This window comes from Plectropomus leopardus, chromosome 22, assembly GCF_008729295.1.
Source record: "Plectropomus leopardus isolate mb chromosome 22, YSFRI_Pleo_2.0, whole genome shotgun sequence".
Lineage (NCBI taxonomy): Eukaryota > Metazoa > Chordata > Actinopteri > Perciformes > Serranidae > Plectropomus > Plectropomus leopardus.
This window is the reverse complement of record NC_056484.1, coordinates 20,979,046-20,997,887: the sequence shown is the minus strand read 5'-3', so window position 1 is coordinate 20,997,887 and position 18,842 is coordinate 20,979,046. Positions and strand designations below refer to the sequence as shown.

Sequence of the window (18,842 nt, the reverse complement as noted above, 5' to 3'; positions counted from 1 at the left end):
ACAGGGTGAGTTTGGCTCCAATTAGGAATGGCCAAAGATTTTAAACCTGTGCATTATGTACTGATTTATATCCTATATCTTTCTCTTCCTGCCCTCCAGTATTTTATACCTTGCATTTCATTAAAAAAATTATTTTACTTTTGTTTTACTTCTGTCTTTTTGTTTTACACTTTTTTTTTTTAGATGCCTTCTTTCAAAAATATAAATATACTAAAAATGTTTTTGAACATAGGACTTTGTTTTGAGCGAGTTTGCAATTGGCATGCTGACTGCAAGAATGTCCACCAGAACTGTTGCCCGTGAACTTGATGTTCATTTCACTACCATAAGCCATCTCCAATGTTGTGTCCCTGAATTTGGCAGCACATCCAACCAACCTCACAACTGCGTACCCTGTAAAACAACACCAGTTTAGGTGGTTTGATCATTGGCACATCTGCATGTTCATCGCCCTTATCAGGGTCTTGACCTGAGGCTGGTTGGATATACTGCCAAATGCAGGGAAATTCAAGCCAATTTGCATTCTCCCTCAACTTTGGGACATCTGTGTTATTGTGTTGTGTTGCATATTTTAGAGTGGCCTTTTATTGTGATCATCCCAAAGCTCACCTGTGTAGTAATGATGTTATATGACACACCTGTCAGGTGAATGGATTATCTTGGAAAAGGAGAAATGCTCACTAACATGGGTTTTAACAAATTTGCGACCAATATGAGAGAAATATATCAACTGAGGGCATTAAAAAGATGTAGATCTTTAACTTCTACCTGCAAAAAATGGGAGTTAAAACAAGTGTTGCACTTTTATTTTTGTTGATTGTATAATGAGTCTTTACTTGTTTCCAGGCTGTGAAGCGCTTTTACAGTGTGCAGAACAGAGTTCAAGCTACAGGCATGGTACTTTGTATGTCTGTCTGTCGACCTCGGTTTCTTGGTGTGTTGATTTGGTACCACATGTCCTCTAATTGAGCCCTGCTCCCTCAGATGTAGCTGCATTACACAGTGGATCCTCTTTAAAGCGCCTGTCTTTGAACCAGTGTAAATGATCAGTGGACAGAGTTGAAAGCCAGGGGTTGATCCAGCGGGGTAACCAGGCGGGCAATTAGCATCACACAAAGTTAGCAAGAAAACAGCTACATCCAGTTCATTACCGTGAACTGGGGAGGGAAAAACCAAGAGTTTACAACTTCTATCGCAACCAAAGCTGTCAAAGAGGTTCAGCCTGCAGCAAGTCGCCATTATTATGAGATGACAACTCTTTCTGTGCTGATCACGCCCCTGTCATCTCTTTGCTGGTGTGACATTTTTGGTATGCAGCCTCACCATCATCTGTTTTTAGGGGCAGAGTTAAAGGCTTTGCTGCGTGCTGTCACCAAAGAGCCCACCATGCTATAAATGTGCCAGATAAATAAGAGGGAGTTTACGGGTATGGTAAACACCTCTCTGAAAATGTGACCTGACCTTTGCCTGTGAAGTCTGTGAGGCTCTGCGTGTGCATTCCTACCAAATGTGAGTTAATTTCAGCAGTGGAATAGAGTTTCTTCAATACTTAGTCTGTGGCTTGAAGGGAAAAAAGGTTTTATGGCTGTGCAGCTTATTAACCCTTTGAAACTTTAACAAACTGGCCTAATTTCTTTCAAAAACAATGGAAGAAGGCAAAGAGCAACTTAAGAAGAAATTTGTGTAAAAAAAAAAAAAAAAAAAAAAAAAAAAAGAGAGAAAAGAAAGTTACCTGAAAATTGGCACCAAAAATAAATAAGAAAAAAAATAGGAAATGACATGAAATAAAGTAATTAAATTAAATAACATTATTTAATATATGTTTTTATGGTATTTATAAATATAGTTGTAGTTATAATTTTTTTCTTTTTTTCACTACATTTCCCCCCTGCTTTTTTTTCTTTTTTTGAAAATATTTTTCTAAAACTACTACTATCTTTGCAATTTGTGAAACATGTCTTACCAAGTTGCCTTTATCCCCATGTTTTTGAAATAAATCAAATTAATCTGCTCAGTTCTCATTGGTTTAAATACTTGTGAAAGGCATCTGAAAGCAGCACAAGAAAGTGATGTTGCTCTAGGTTTCAAAGGGTTAAACTGCATCAGTCTACAGTTGCTAAGTGATGGGATATCAAACCCTGCACACAGGAGGCAGACTAATATGATTTTCTTCTTTTCTAAGAGTATAGAAACCTTCAGCACTTCAAAAATATTTACTTTTCATGAACAAAGAAATGTTTGTTTCAGCTTGATGAGAAGTAAAATAATTTTGAATCATCTTAATGAGGATTTTCTCATGCATTATGCTGTTTTCACAAAAAGTCACATATTACACTGCCAAAAATGTAATGCAATAGCTGTTTTTGATCCCATTTTCACAAGTTTAACTCAAACACTTTTTTCATGTACTCAGTAGATATATATAAATCTTTACAATTCTAGTTTGTCAACAATTCTTATTTGTTAAATTTGTTAAATGAGAGCATTTCGCCCTTTCGCACATAATCAATCCTCCTGAAAGGTATTTCATATCAAGATGGTGATGAACATTATCATTACCACGCAGGTGTGTCTTTTGACACCTCCAGCTATTGGGGTTGGGTCTTTTAAACCGAAAGTACATTCATCAGCCCCAATTTCTTTAATATTTTCCATACAATGTTAGGTGTTTACCTAACTGGTTATAGGTTTTGGGCCCCTAATAGCTAAAAAGCAATTTGGTATTCTGGTTTTATGATATTAAATTGGTAAATACCAGAATTTGAATTTACCTTAAGTCAAATTAGAGTGGCTGCTGTTGCCCAAAATGGGGTGGGGTTATGGCAGATATGCTGCTCTCATATTTATGACATATACTAGTTATCCTACAATTTTAATTATTGTGGGCAAGTGGATCTGCACCTCTCCATCTGGTGCTTAAAAAACACCACTGTCCCAGTGCTCAGACTGCCAAAAGTGTGCACGAGCAGCCTCCATCATTACGAGTGTGAGAATCCCTGTTTGCTGGCTCACATGTAGTAACTCAATTCCTCTTGCATGCTCCAATCATCTGTTTCACTCACGATTCTTTCCTCCCTCGCACACAAGTCTAATTTTGCTCTCACAAATCTGGGCCTGTGTGCTCTCAAAGGCTTGCAGACTGAGTGGCGCTCAAAATTGTTTTGTGCTATCTAAAAGCTTTGGTCATAAATGTACCTTCCATAAATACTTAGGCATGCACACAAGAACTTTGTCCAAATAAAATTGGCAAAATGATGATTTAATAATGACTCAGAATAAGTAAACATGACAGCAGATCTTAAATTTAAGGCCAAACTTTGCTACTTGAAATTGTCCATACACTGTAGTTTACACATATTTCTCTCAGTACCAAAAGTACTCAGGTGCAATACCAGGTCTGGTCATATGCAACCAGGAAACCAAATTCATACAAATTATGACCTTATTTAGGTGTGGACACCTTTGTCTTTCATTCTTTATCTTGGGAAGCAGTTGGCAAAACACTGTAGTTCATAATTAACTTATATCAGATGTTTGAGCATCTACATCTACAAATCCATGACAAGCGACTTCTAAACAAACACAGCCTGCTGATGACTGCGAATGTGTCGTAAGTGGAGATTCGGTTGAAATAGCTAAATCGATTGTTTAGATTTCTATTATACCAGCAAATCACAAACAAAACCTAGTGTGTACTGGGAAAATCTTGCCCAACATGTTAAAATTACAAGGGAATGGAAATAAAATCACAACACATCGTTTTCTGATTTAATAAACATGATAGCGAGGGGAAAAAATATTGACATTGAGGTCATACAATTTCATTTTCCTCATTTGAAGATAAGTGTAACAAGGCTACGACACGACAACAGCAAAATTATTGTAGCAAACATTAACAATAAGAGAGAGTGAGAAGGCACAGCTGGTACTGATGTATCACAAAGTGTGTATTCTGAAAATGCTGAAACTATTTAAAAACAATATGAATCAAAATGCATCTATAAAAAAAACTCTGTTTGACAAATGTGCTGAATGCAGGTCAAAGTTGATATGGCGTGAAAACCACTAGCTCCATGGCGACATGAGTAACACTACCCAGTCACGTTGTGCAACAAAATATGACAATGTTGACAACATAACAAAATTCTCCCATGAAGGTAAAGGGTTTAGCGAGACTTTCTATGCCTCCGTGCTGGTGATAGCTATAGCTGGAGGCATTATGTTTCAGGCTGTCCGTCTTACCCATTCTTGTGAACGCGATATCTCAAGAACACCTTGGTGGAATCTCTTCAAAATTGGCACAAACGTCCACTTGAACTCACAGATGAACTAGTTAGATTTTGTTGGTCAAAGGTCCGAACTCAAGGTCACTGTGAGCTCATTTGTTTATTCTTGTGATTGTGTTATCTCAAGAGCACCTTGAAGGTATTTCTTCAAATTTGGCACAAACGTATGATTGTACTCAAGGATGAACTGACTGGATTTCATTAGTCAAAGGTTTAAAGTCAAGGTCACTGCAACATTGTTTGTCTTATTCTTGTAAATGCAAAAGTCTCTTAACACCTTGAGGGAATTTCTTTAAATTTGGCACAAACGTCTACCTGATCTCAACAATGAACTGATTTGATTTTGGTGATCAGAGGTCAAGATTACCATCACCTTGTATCCATCTTATTCTCCCGAATGGGATATCTCGAGAACACCTTGATAGAATTTCCTCAAATTTTGTACAAACATTCATTTGGACTCAAGGATGAATGGATAGGAATTTGGTGGTCAAAGGTCACTGTGACCTCACAAAACATGGTATTGGCCACAACTCGAAATTTCATTTGGTAATTATGACAAAATTTCACACAAATTTATCATAGGATAAAACGATGAAGTGATTACATTTTACATGCAAAAGGTCAAAGGTTGACTTCACTGTGACATCACAATGTTCTGCAAAAACACTTTTCTGGTCATTATTCAACATCATAACTCAAAAACAGACTGGCAAAAATCTGATCAGATACTGAATGTGTAAATCCTCCACCACATTTAATATGCGTGTGAAGCATTCATGCTTTGGAATTTCTGTGCAGCAACATCCATATTTGAAGCTTTGTCTACTTTCATGGCTACATATGAGATATAGACAGACATGGATGTTAACTGTAACTGCAACTTGACTGGTTCTCTGAGGTAATTCTAGTTTGCTGATGAGCAACACTCATCAAATGCGTTGAGCACCATAAATCAGGCTTAAGATAGAAACTCTAAGCCAACTGAGACACCAAGCCAAGAAACACAAATCAGCCTAATTTATTAATTACCTTTTAATGCATGAGCGTCGGGGTTGTGCAAATAGTGCCAGAGAAAAGAACTTTCAGTAAATCCCTTGTCCTTGGGAAGAGCTCAATCTTTTAGAGTGAATTCATGAGCATTAATTATTCAGCATTAAGCCCAAACAAAGGGCACATCTGTTACAGCTTACGGAGCTCGGGGCGACATCAGAGCCTCTCGTGGCAGTCGACGGGCAGTGCATGGAAGACGGCTGGAGTACACCTTTAGCATGCATGCCATCACATCCATAAATGCATGATACTTACTGATACTTACTCTTATCTAACCCATTCCTAAGTGCACTTCTGACTCTGAAGAACATCTATCTGCCATATAATCCAGGATCTGGCAGGATGTTCTCCTGCTGAGATGGACATCAAAGAACGAGACCTCTCTCCTTCTCTTTGATCCGTTCCAGTTTCGACAGCACTCCTCGCCGTCTCCACTAAGGGTGACATCAATTTCTGTTTGTAAATTGAGCAATAAAGCTTGTCCAGTTTGGCTAACATTGAGTCATATGCATTTTTGTGAAAACCGCCCACCATGTCTTCCATTTTGCGGTGACTGTCACACAGAGAACTCTCCTCTCGCGCATTTCCACTACATACACACAACATTTTAACACTTAACACGATCTGATGACTAACCCTTGTGCTGTTTCTCTCCAGGCGTGCACCTGCAGAAACACAGCCTGGATATTGTAGGGGAGAAGGTGGGTGGGAGCGAGTTAACAAATGCGCCACTTATGTCAGATGCTCTGTTGAATTAACACCCGTGGAAACCTTTAATAAAAACAAAGAGGAGCGCTGCCGTCATGGAAAATCAAACATGCACTCATGCCTCAAAATGCTTCATTCATAATCAAATGCGTATCATGCCGACCGGTTTTGTCACTCACTGACCTTTCTGGGATCAGAGACAAGACTCTTTTTCTGCTGTTTGCTAGCTATTCCATTAAGGACAAAACAGATCTCAATGGCAATAGTTACCCACAGTCAGTTACTCTTTTGTCCTTAAAGGTGTTAATACGTCATACCCTCTGCCTCTCTCCTTTTTTATGGTTAAACTGAAGAGAAAACAATGATTTCTGTATTTATAACCAAAAGATATACGTCAAAGACAGATTTCCTGGCTAAAAGATTCAAAATGATTCCAACAAAATTTGATAAATTACCTTTTAAGAACTTTATTCTTACTCTAACAGATTCCTAATTGCCCTGTGAATATTTTAGTGCCATTACAAAGAATCAAAAAGGCCACACAAAGGGAAGAAATCGGTCACACTGAGCCAGTTCAAGGCCTTGGTGTAACACTGTCATCATATATGCCAAATCTGGCACTTTAATCTACTGCGTAATAATTTAAAAGTCTCTTTGCAAAAGAGGGAGAGAGAGAACATGCTCTTCCTTTCGCTGGAGAGTGTGTGTGAGAGTGTGAGACCGACAGACCGATAGATAGAGCAAGGCCTGATGGGATGCCATATATAGTGAACAACTGTGAGGCAAGGGCTCCGATCATGCATACAGAACGAGTCTCCTTCATTAACTATCCAGCAGGACTCTCGCTTTCTCTTTTGTACGCACACAAAGGCAAATTCTTGCACTTCAACATTTTTGTTGCTGGTGGATGCTCGCTACATCCGAAATACCTGCTTCACTGGTTTGTTTTCACGAGAAGGAAAAAACAGTATTGGATCATCCCTAGTAATTGTGGTGACAGGCTTTGATAGATGTATATTTTTCTACAGTCAGTATGTTTAAAAAGCAAACTTTGCCGATTTTTAACCAGCTTTGTATCAACATAAAGCAACGTTCTCATCCAAAGTCGTCTAGTTGCCGCTTTGCAGTGGATGTCTGCGTCTTCATATCATGCTCTAGGTATCCTTCTGCATCTGCTGCTGAAGTTGTGGGATGCTGCTATTGTAATTTCAATAAAAGGACACGGTGGAGTTACTCTGCCCGTGGTTATGTTTAGGCCACAAAAGCACATGGCAACCAATGCCGGGCCGTCTACAAGCACCTGCTGGCACAGATGGTTAGGATTAGGCAAAAGAGGCACATGGTAAAGTGTAGAAAAAAAACCCAACATATTCAGACGGGAAGCAAAAACCTGACTCCAGCACGAAGGTCCATCCAGCGCCCCTCCTGCCCGTCCTATAAGGACCGTCATGCTCCTTGTATTATGTTGTTACCGGAAGTGGTTCAACTTAATGCCGTCCTGCAGCATATAATGCAAATGCAATAGGTTCTGTCTGACCACATTCTCATATGACGCCACCTGTCCGCATGTCATGTTGTTGCACCAGGAGCCTGGGTTCTCATCAGACACCACCCAGCGGCATATCATACGGCCATGAAAGGTGGCTTTTAGTGTCTGGATCTTACTCAGAAATCACTACAAATGTGGTGATATTTGACGACTTCAGAATAAGAACAGGCTGAATAATGTGTGTGGTTTGTGTAGATGAACTGTGGTAAACTCCCCTCCATCTAACCAGTGCCTAGATTTCCCTCAGGCCTCCAAAGCGAAAGTCTCTAAGGCTATCGGCCTGTTGCTCGAACTACAGTCTGTACTGTTGTGTTTTTGTATTGTCCACCACTACTGCTGCTGCTGCAGACACAAAGACTATAGAGCTGGATCAAGAGATTTACCCACCCCTCTCTCTCTCTCTCTCTCTCTCTTAAACTCAGAACAAAATCCAATCAAACGGTAAAACTAGGCAGTGCTGATCAAATATTAATCATGATTATGTTACTGCACTGCCTATTTCTCTACAAATATGTTTTCAATGTAATTGTAAAAGTTTCTGAACAGAAAGTTGGTACCATACTGATTCCTGCACAGTGAAAACAGAAGCCGTAAAAAACGAGATCAAAAAGTAAAACTAACCTGATCAAATATAAACCAAGATTCTGTTACTGAATTGCCTTTTTCTTGACTAAAATGTTTTCAGAATCATGTTTTTGCGTACTGTTTAGCTATAATACGAGATCAATGGACACCATTGTTTCACACAGACCATTTCACATTACGTCACCCATCAGTTGGAGCGTTATGCGTTCTGGTAGTTGTAGGTTTTCATCTTTTGAGCAAAAGTGTCCTTTCTGTTTTCTCTCGTCATGTAGCAGCTTTAAAAGTAATTGTTTCTTTTTATTTCACAGACATTCTAGATTTATGTGAGGACCCTTTTTATATCTGTGAGTACTTCTTAAAGAATCTAACCAAAGAGGGTGCATTACCAGTGACAGAAACTTCATAACAACACTGCATCACTGACAGGTGCTAAACTACACTGCAAATACTCCATTAAATGTTGAAAAAAGAAGCAGACATCTCACATTACACCTTTAACACAACCAAAAGGTGTTAATGTGACAGTCTTCCTTTTACTAACCTCCTAATTACCACAGCTGCAGCCCTCCATACTCCTGTACACTGAGCTATTATAGTCAGCCAAAGCAGCACAGGATGATGATTGGCGGGGCAGATTAACGTGACTGGCAGCGGCTACAAACATGCCCAGCGGCGTGCCGTCACCGCCCACACTCGGGCAGCCATTTGCCCTTCTCTCCTGCCCGGCTTCAGGTCTGCTGCTGTTTACACATCAGACTCTATTTATTCAGCGAGGCCGTGCCGTCTGTTTGCTGCAGATCAGCCGCATTTCCTGGCCTCCTACAACCTCAGACTCGGCACAATATGACTCAACGGGGCTTTCTGATGAGGCTTGTGTGCACCTGTAGCTCCAGTAGGACAGGAACAAAAAGTAAAGTCGCTAAGGCACGTCACCATTTATCACCTCTGACAGCAATAAGAAAGCAGTTAAAGAGACATGCACACATGGATTGGTTGTGTTAGTGATGCTCGACACCCTTCTTTTTTTTTTTTTTGCATCGCTGCTTCAAAACTAACAAGCGAGCACGCAAGGGGTTACTGAGCAATAAGGGTTCATGGTCGAGCAGGTTTCTGAAATCAATCAGCTTCACAGACTGGACGGATCTGAATGAAAACAGGCCGTGGTGATGAGCGATGATGTTGCCATGACAACAGGCAGGCTGAGCGTGCAGCCTGGCTTTGGTATCTTCAGGCGTGCGGCAGGCGGCACCCAGACGGTTTGGGTTTTTAACCTCTTAAGTGGAAGAAAGCAAGCTGCAGTCTCAGATGGGATCATGGGAGGACAGGGAGGAGAGGGGGGGGATGCGTGGGTGAGTTCAAGGTGTTGGTGGGTGGGTGGTTGGGGGGGACTACAAAGTCAGGCATCAGTTAAACCTCTGCATCAGAGCGCAGACATGGGAAATGAAAAGGTGGTGTTATTGTTTTTGTGTTTTTGTTACCATCTCAATCCAGCAATGGCCAACTACAGAGATATGAGAGGGACAAACAAACAGATTAACACATAGGAGAACACGTACGTCTACACACACACACACACACACACACACACACACACACACACACACACACACACACACACACAGTGAACAGAGCCACTGTTAAAACACACTGCATGCAGATTAAAGAGGCAGCATTGAGAGTGAGGAGAGAACAGGATGGCTACAACAATAGAAACAGCGTGGGGAGCCCAGAGAAACACGCCTGCTACCGCTGACTGCTGGCACATGAACACTCGTGAACGGCTTCGTTAAAGAGACAGATCAGACTTTTCAGCTTACCTGGAGAAACTTATGAGCAGCCACAGACGACTGTGGACTGACTCCATAATGATTATCATATTAGTTTGGATATGGTCTAATTACTGTGAGCAAATGAGACGGTGGTGGACGGGACTGGGGCTCTGTCATGCTGTTACTGCCTCCCTACTATAGGACCACACTTCCCATAATCCTGTCACTGATGCTGCAAAGAGGACTTGCCCTTTGTCCCTTGACAGTGTGCTGCATATGTTTGTTTGAGGAGCAGCTTTGGAGCTTTTAATTTACCACAGCCACCATTAACTTGCATTAGAAACAGTGAAAGCTTCAGCTCTGTTTGCTCTGGGAGATCAACACTCTTCCATTTCCGTTCGGAGTGTTTTTTTCAATAAAAAAGTTTGTGTTAATCAGACTTAAAAAGCACTCCCATTAGGGCCCTGCAGTTTAACTTCGCTTTTAGGGATTCATATAACACATGATGTGATTCATAACTTCCTTACAGAGGTTCTTTTGTGGAGTTTTTAAGTGGGTCCTTACTTAGTTTTATATTACGATCACATAAGAAAAAACAAACTGAACTGAACAGACACATTTCCCTAATGATGCTACATTGTGAAGGACAAATCTGTGTGGAAATTGGTAGGAAAGCTAAACATTAGAGGTGGGCAGCATAGCCCTCCTTGCATTTATTACTTTTGCAACCCATTTTTGATGAAACCACGCCCATTTTTGCATGATAACAGTAGGCTGCAAGACATCAGGCTTAGTGGGTCACTAATAGCCTGTTGCTGCAAGTAGTACTACTAGTAGTACTGCACAGCTTAAATTCATCAGTGGCATTCAGCAACACTAGGCTTGGGCAGTGTGTTTACCTTCATACCTTCCTGAAATTCAGTCGAGGTAAACGGTATATGACAAAACAATTGTGCAGCCCCCAGGCCTGAGGAAAACACAAAATGTTTAGAAAAGTCATACTTTCACACCTTTTTTCCTTATTAAACTGAGAAATACAACTGTACACCTTTTGAATTTAACTTTCACTCGGTCACGGACGAACAATGAGGCTTAATTGCCTCTTTAACTAATCTCAACAGAAACAAAATAAAACTCACGTAAACCGTCTTGGTTACTCTTGTTAGTAATTTAGTTAGTAACTTCACTGTTCCAACAATCACTGTCTCTGGTTTGGTTGTAAAATAAATCCTTAATTCACCAAATTAGATGGAAAACACATGCAGCTACTCTCTGCAGTCTCTCTCTGGCTGCTGGCCACCAGGCTGCTAATAGTCCTGTAACTTCTCCCTCCACCACTAGGCGTTGCGGTGTCTTTCAGCTCATCAGCCTGTTCTACCAGTAGAGACCGGAGACTGAGCTCTGGTGGTGTGCGCTGTACACTAGATACAGTGAGTTTAATAGAAAGAAGAGCGCCTGTAGTTATGATGGTATTGAAAAATATACCTTTGAAATTTCCACACTGTTATATACCATGAAACCACTCCAGCCAAACAACACTGAGGGACTCTACCCTCTCTCATCCCTCTTCTTATTGGCAGGAAGTCGAGTTTTGATGCTTTATATATTGTGTCTTGTTTGCATGTATATGCCTCCTCTGTGTTTGTTTTTACAAAAAGTTGCCAGCAAAATTCAAGTTGCTATAGCTGTTGAAGGGAGACTGACGATTTTTAATCACCCGCGTCATCACAGCGTGGCCCTGAGCTCCCTGCTCATCCACTGGTGGAAACCTTGACTTCTGCCAACAAATGAGTGGGTAGCCACAGTGCCATGACATAGAGCCATGATACATACATACATGATCAGCAAAGTTTCCCTCAACTACCTAGCTTCTGTATTTGACATATTTTACAGAGACAGATTTTCAGCTTCAGTGGCTGGACCACCCCCTGACTCCTCGACAGATCTGCAAATTTTCTGGAGGGAATGAGGAAGAGGGACAGCGGGGTACATCTATGGGTGGGCTAGATGACTGGCAGCAGTCTCTTCCCCTTTGGATCAGCAAACTTTCTGGCTTTGTAGTCTCAGAGTTGCAGGGAGTGAGACGGAGGAACCGTGGGGCACATCCATGGGTGCGCTAGCCTGCTGACTAGCAGTAGTTCTTTCACTGCAGCCAATCATCAGGCCTTGATGTCAGGCAGAAGTGGATGTGGTTTCATCTAAAGTGGGTTAGAAAAATTATAGAAGCATCCTCTTGGCTAAACGATGGAGCTGACAGCTAACCAAAGTTGCACTGAGTCACATTATGATGCTTTCAAGCTCACACTACCTCTGACATCATTAAAACTACTCATACATAGTTTTTTGTTTTTTTTTTAGCTTTGTGTTGGAGTTTGTTATATTCCAAATTCTAAATGTTTAAAGAAAGATTTTCATTTTTATTGTAAATGCATATCGGTGCGAAATGATGGTTAGGTTTTCTCATTAACTACTAATAAATGGCATCGGCCCTGAAAAAACAATATCGGTCGACCCCTATTACAAAATATTGAAACATATTTGCAAATTGGTTGCAATGTCATTTGAAGTGTACAGACATTCCTGTTGACCACAATTACGAGCTGAAAACCTCATGGAGCCGTTTGATTTATTCTTTTTTTTATTTATTTAAATTTTCACTTGACTTTATAAAAAAAAGTTGCTGGGAAATTGCTTCATATGATTTGCACATTTCAGTTTTGATTTAACATTTGCTAAAAGCAGTTAAACAAAATTTTGTGTTGGAGTTGGTGTGATATTCCAAATTCTAAAAGTTGACAGAGAGATTTTTATTTTTTTATTGTAAATGCATATCGGTTATTAATATTGGTTATCAGTCTCATTAACTAAAAATAATCCGTATCGGCCCTGACAAACCAAAATCGGTCAACCCCTACTCCTGACCCACTGCCTGGCCCAGCAGATGAGAGACAACACTAACGTTAGTTGCCTGGCTGAAATCACACCTTTCATTTCCATGTAGGATAATTCCACATTATTTTCTCCTAATGCCTTGTCAGGGGGTGGATTAGTACCCCCAAGGGTTTAGATACACACTTGATGTCATGCTAAAAACCTCTTTTTCTCTCACACACATACACTGAGGCTTTCTCCATCTATGAGAGTTGTATTAAAAGGTTAACTCAAAGCCAGCTGGCCTTTAATAAGAAAGGAAACAAGGCATGTAGCAGGAGAAGCATCTCTCTGCGTGGTGGCACCGAGCTCAGGCCTAACATGGCTGCGGGCGGAACATCATCGCTGTCAGGGAACGTGGTTCACATGAAAGTGACAGAGGTTTGAAGGCACTTATAGACACAGATGCTTCTGTGCAGTATTGGTGGCAGGGAAATGTGGCGTGACTTTGTTGTGTGTGCATACTGGGTAAGTGTTGGTGCAGGGAGACAGATGTATGTGTGTTGTAAACACAAGCATTTGGCTCCATCAACTCCCTTCTGCCAATGAAGCATCACTGAAACTAACTCAATATTTACCTCCGAGACATCCCTGCTAGTTCCTCTGTCAGTGGCGTCATCGCCAAAAAAAACATTTCCAAGAAATCACCAGTGAAATTTGGTGGAAGAATACAGGGAACTGATCTGACAGATTTTTTTGTGGTCATCCTCCAGTTTCCCTTTAAAAATTAATGGTTTCACACTGTGTCTGTCAAGCTAACTGCTGTTGGTGTAGCCTCAGATTTAGCTTTGGGAATTATATCTAGGTGTAATATCAAGCTGAAGTACTCTCTGAAAGTATCTTCTCATTAGAAAGTACATATTCTGTATCAGTATTCCTTTCAGACAAGACAAATCCCTGCCCTCATCCTTACGAAGAGTTTACTGATGGATTGCAAGAGGAAGACAAAGTGATACGGGGCAAGGTCAATGCCAATACCACCCTCTCCACACCACACACACACACTCCTCCAGCCCTCCTCCCTTTCATTAAAAATCCAGATGGGAGACAGATTCTGGAATTAAGCGATGGAGGAAACAGTCATGTATTGATTGAATCAACAGGCCAAACTGATCAGAGATGCCTGTCACAGACTTATCGCAACAATTCTGAGGAAAGCTGTAACTCCAGGATAGCAGACTGATACAAAGTTTAATTTTTTTTTTATGGAAAAACACAAAATCTGGATTGAATCTCTAACAAAAGGGATAGTTTCAAGGTCTGTCCATTTCATACTAAAATATGTAGTATATCAAAAATGTCTTCAGGCCAGACCTCTTATCAAACGTGTCAAGTTCAGGCTTCAGATTCAACCGTGTACACTGAAGTTACAAACCACTTCCTGTTTAGATTAGAACATAGAAATTTGATGCCTCGCCACAGTCACACGGCTCAATGAAATCTCAACCTTTTAACAACTTTTCATGTTGATGTTCTTTAGTTGTTACGGACAAAATCTGAAGTCAGTCGTTTAAAATCTGCAGTATGTATGTTAAGGTATGACCCCTGCAGATGACCAAAAATGCAAAACATTTTCACACTAAATTAAAAATGGCTGACGTCCTGTTGGGTTTAGGGTATGGAGCCAAGACACTTTTTTGTATGTCTTGTGATGTTCCATGTGCCTTCCAACTTTTGTAAATGTAGGTAAAATACATCATGTTTTTTGAACGCCATCTTCTCTCTATTCCAACATCCATATAAAAGTGCTTGTACTGCAGTTCAAACAGCTTTCTGAAGACAATGAAGCGGAGAAAAAATGTTGCTAAATTCTCTCTGTTGTCTTTTTAACTGTTGGCGGTGTGAGGAAAAGCCTACTGGTGTTGAGAAACATTAATTTAATTCAGATAAGGAATAATAGGTTTTTACAGGTATTATTAGGTAATAGGTATAGTCAGCTATGATACAGGACAATTTTAACAATAATGAAATTCTACTTCCACTAGATTTAACACTTAATCAGGACACATGCAGAAAAAAATGCATAAAGGCAACCTTCATTATGTATCCGTATATACAACAATACAGCAGGATAGATACGGTGTGATGACTGTATGGTATCAACTAACAGGGAGACAAATAAGATAAATAAAATATCTGACAAATGTTCTGATATTCTCGGCCCATAAATGATTGTGTGCCTGTGAAACCTAGAAAACTTGATCACAGTTCATTTCAAGAGCTGTTTTTGCCACTTGTCTTTGTCTCTGACTACCATTCAAATAATGGCCACACATAGTTAAATAATAACCCATTTCACAAAGTCTAGAGAGGCTGGATCCTTTCAAAGGAAAAGTTGAAGGGGAGCCTACCCTGAACTTGACGCTAGACTAATATAAAAGGCTAATATCAGCTTCAGGATAAAATTTATAAGTTCAGAAGTAGATAATTTTACTCTAAAGCTTCGGGTGTGATAGTCAGATTAAACTCTCCCAGTTTTCTGTCTGATTTATAATGCTTTCAGACTGTCAGGAGCATTGTGGGAAAAGGGGTGTGGTGGTGGAAGCTGCTACAGGTGGTAAAACATCAGCCTGCAACAGTTACCTTTGAAACAAAGGCAAAAAAAAAACATTATTCTTGGTTTGACGTGATTATATACTAAGAAAAACGGTTATAAATATCATATTCAATTTCTGCCAATAAATGCCCCTAAATCCTACACAAGGGACCTTTAAAAACTGTTTTTGGAGGCTCCAGAAGCCACAAATACTAAAAATAAAGCTGGGCAAAAAAGAAGTGTTTTGCTTTTTGGCATGAACTTTTCAAATTTAATGAATATCACTGAAAAATATCAGTATTCAAATATCATTGTCTTTTTGCTTTTTGGTATATTTGCCCTCAAAAGGCAAAACTCATTCAATCACATATAGAGCAGAAGGCTGCTGCAGCGCTGCCCTCTGGGGGCTGAAACTTTGAGGCAATGTCACCTCTGGCTACACCCCGGTGATGTCACAGCAGGTACTTTTCCACTTTGAAAAGACAAAAATCCTCATCAGTGGAACATGAAGTAGTAATTAACATTTTAGCTTCAGCGGTTGCGAAGGCATACTGCCTGTGACGTCATGACGACGTGTGTGTGTTTTGCATTAAGTGCCTTTCACAAAACATGACATCACAGCCGGCAGTCGCTCACTCCTGAAACACGTCAGCCTGCCAATGAGGGATCGATTTGCTGTCCGTTACCCAGAACTCACCAGCAGCCTGCGGCCAGCTTAGCAGAGCCCCTGTCTTTCAGATAGCGGGGTCTAACATGAGCGGTGATTGGTCTTCAGAGACAACTGTTGCAGATGATCTCTGATATGCTGATGTAAAGTCCATCAACACTCTGGAATTAAGTACTCTGATCAAAAGCTGGCGTATTGATTTACAATATCAGAGAATAACTTGTGTTTGTGTGTTGTTATATCAGAGTAACAAGTCTCCTGGTGTAAGAAAATACACAAGGTCACTTTTATCATCTGGGATGTCAGATCTTACAACTGAACTGCACTTCAAACAGATAAAACCTCAAAATTTAAAATTGTTATTTGTAATACACCTCACTGTAAAAAAAAAACCTTGTGATCAGAAAATAATGACAAAAATGTGGTTATAAGTTTACACCTGTCCTCTTCCCTGCACGAGCCACTGCACTCATTTTGGAAGAGACACATTTCTTCTGTTTTTATCGTAAAACGAGCATTTAGAATTAGATGGAACCGAATAACTAATATGCTGTGAGTGCTGAAAATGCATGTTTTAGAGCTTTAACCCATTAAACCAAACTGTTGCAACAGAAACAACAGCACACATAGGATGCTAGAATAAACAGCATCAGAGTGCAACAAATGTAGGCTATATCCTCTGTTTGGCACAGGCCTACACACCTAAAATACACTGCTGCTATGAATATCCATCCTGACAGTGTGTTAACACCTTGTTTGCTTGTGACAAGTGGAAAAATCTGTTTTTTTTAAATTGCACCTGTTCCCAAATCAGACTCTTAAGTGAATGATCCAATCTTTAAAAGAGTCTAAATAAGGCAAATTATTCCAGTGGAGACATCAATTCTATTATATATATATATATATATATATATATTATATATTATTATATCTGTATAATTCTTATAGTATGAAAGGGTGGAAATAAATTATTGCTCAATTTTTAGAGGAGAAGTTTTTGAGACTTTTTGACAACTTAGAAATTACTTTCTTTGCCTTTTCTGGGATATTTTGTGTTAAACTAACTTGCTCATGTGCATTTGATATTCTGTGAATGAAGAGGAGGTGTGAAGTGAGGTGTATAGTGGGGTTACTGTGTGTGTTTTTGGAGCGCTCCAGACGCAAGCGGTGCGCCCTTACCCTCGCCGCCCTGGAGGAGTACGGATCCTCGAATAGATTCCACACCACCGGCTGCCACTTCCTCCACAGGCTCACATTACCGTCGGCAGCCACATCCTCAATACCGAGCCTCTTCCCTATCTCGTCGTCATCCTCCCCGGTGTCCACGTTGAGCTCGAACACGTCCAGAGCCTCTTCCGCGTCCCGGTGCTGCCGGTATGTCATCCAGCAGCAGGGCTCCACGTCCGTCTCATCGATGCCCCAGAAGGAGAGCTCCTCCTCGAACAGCGGTCCGCACACATCCGCCGGGCAGTGGAGCTTCCCGGTGCGGTAGTAGTTGAGCACGTAGGCGAACACGCCCGGGTGACGGTCGAAGAAGTACTCGTTGGTCCGCGCGTTGTACTCGATGAAGCCGGGGACTTGTTGCAGCTGATCCAGCACGGAGTCAATGTCCGAGTCGGAGGCGAGCAGGGCCAGGCGCGTCCCCGGAAGGGTCTTCAGGGTGGTTTTGTAGGTCTCGTGCCTGGTGCCCCCGACGTTGAGGATTATCCTCTCGTTGTCGTCAAACTTGCCCATCGCTCTGTATCAGACATGACTTGATGGAAAGCGGGGGAAGTTGGCGAGTGCAGTCCGGAGGTAACGGCGAGCCCGACGCGCACACACCCACAGTCCTGTTCAAAAATGCTCTGGGGTTTTGGCCGAAGTGCGCAGCATCTCTGATTTCACTCATCCGACGCTCGCGTGGCTTCTCCTGAGCCCGAGGGGGATGTCCATCGTCTGTTTGGGGAAGGTGTCGATCGTCGATCTGTATCCCACAATCTGTTCAGACAGCCAGCGGCTCTAAGTGTTGAATGATCTCAACCGGTGGCTCCAAACAGACTGCGCTGCTGCTGCTGCTGCTGCTGCTGCCGTTGCGCGTCTCCGGCGTCCCTGCCCTCTCCAAGACGCACAACCGCTCGTCAGCGTCGGGCTCGTTACTCACAAATATGTAACGTCAAAACCCGAGATTCCTTTTCTCCTCTTTACTCGTCACTCCCTGAGAAAAGTCACTCGTTCTTTCGTTAAGAGTGAACGCTTTTGTTTATGTGCTTTAGAAATCAGGAGAAGTTGGATACAGGAAATAAATCAGGGCGCATCTCAGTGCTGCTCACACTGACTCTGCTCCATTAAAAGACATAGATTTTTCCCATTGCTCATAATTTCATGATAAACGACAAACTGTCTACTGTTTTAGATATTAAAAGAAGGGTTTCCATTTACGATAGTGATGTTAATAAGTTTCTTACATCCTGTGTCTATTTTCTTTATAAATTGCTCTATGGGTTTCTACTTACCATGTTTAGCCCTTTGAAACCTGGAACGACATCACTTTTCTCGTGCTGCTTTTAAATGTCTTTCTCAAGTTTTTCAACCTTTGAAACTTCAGTAAATTGATGCAGTTTATTTCAAAAACAGTGGAAAAAAAGGGAACAAGCAACTTGTACAAGCCACAAATTTCAAGAACTTTGTACATTTAGGAAATTATTTTTAAAAAGCTAGGGAAAATGTCTAGAGGAAAAAAGACAAAAAAACAAGCTAAGGAAAAACTATGTTTATAATT

The 18,842-nt window shown here is 40.9% G+C and overlaps 1 protein-coding gene across 3 annotated transcripts in view; it reads right to left on the bottom strand.

Moving 5' to 3' along the window:
• kcnc2 (potassium voltage-gated channel, Shaw-related subfamily, member 2) overlaps positions 1-18,110 on the bottom strand; it is a 103,802-nt gene extending 85,692 nt beyond the window's left edge. For all 3 annotated transcript variants that reach the window (XM_042511269.1, XM_042511270.1, XM_042511271.1), the window contains exon 1: positions 17,264-18,110. In XM_042511269.1, the coding sequence (XP_042367203.1) occupies positions 17,264-17,818 (555 nt within the window). In that variant the 5' untranslated portion in view covers positions 17,819-18,110. The remainder of the gene's footprint in view (positions 1-17,263) is intronic.
• Between the last annotated feature and the right edge of the window lie 732 nt (positions 18,111-18,842).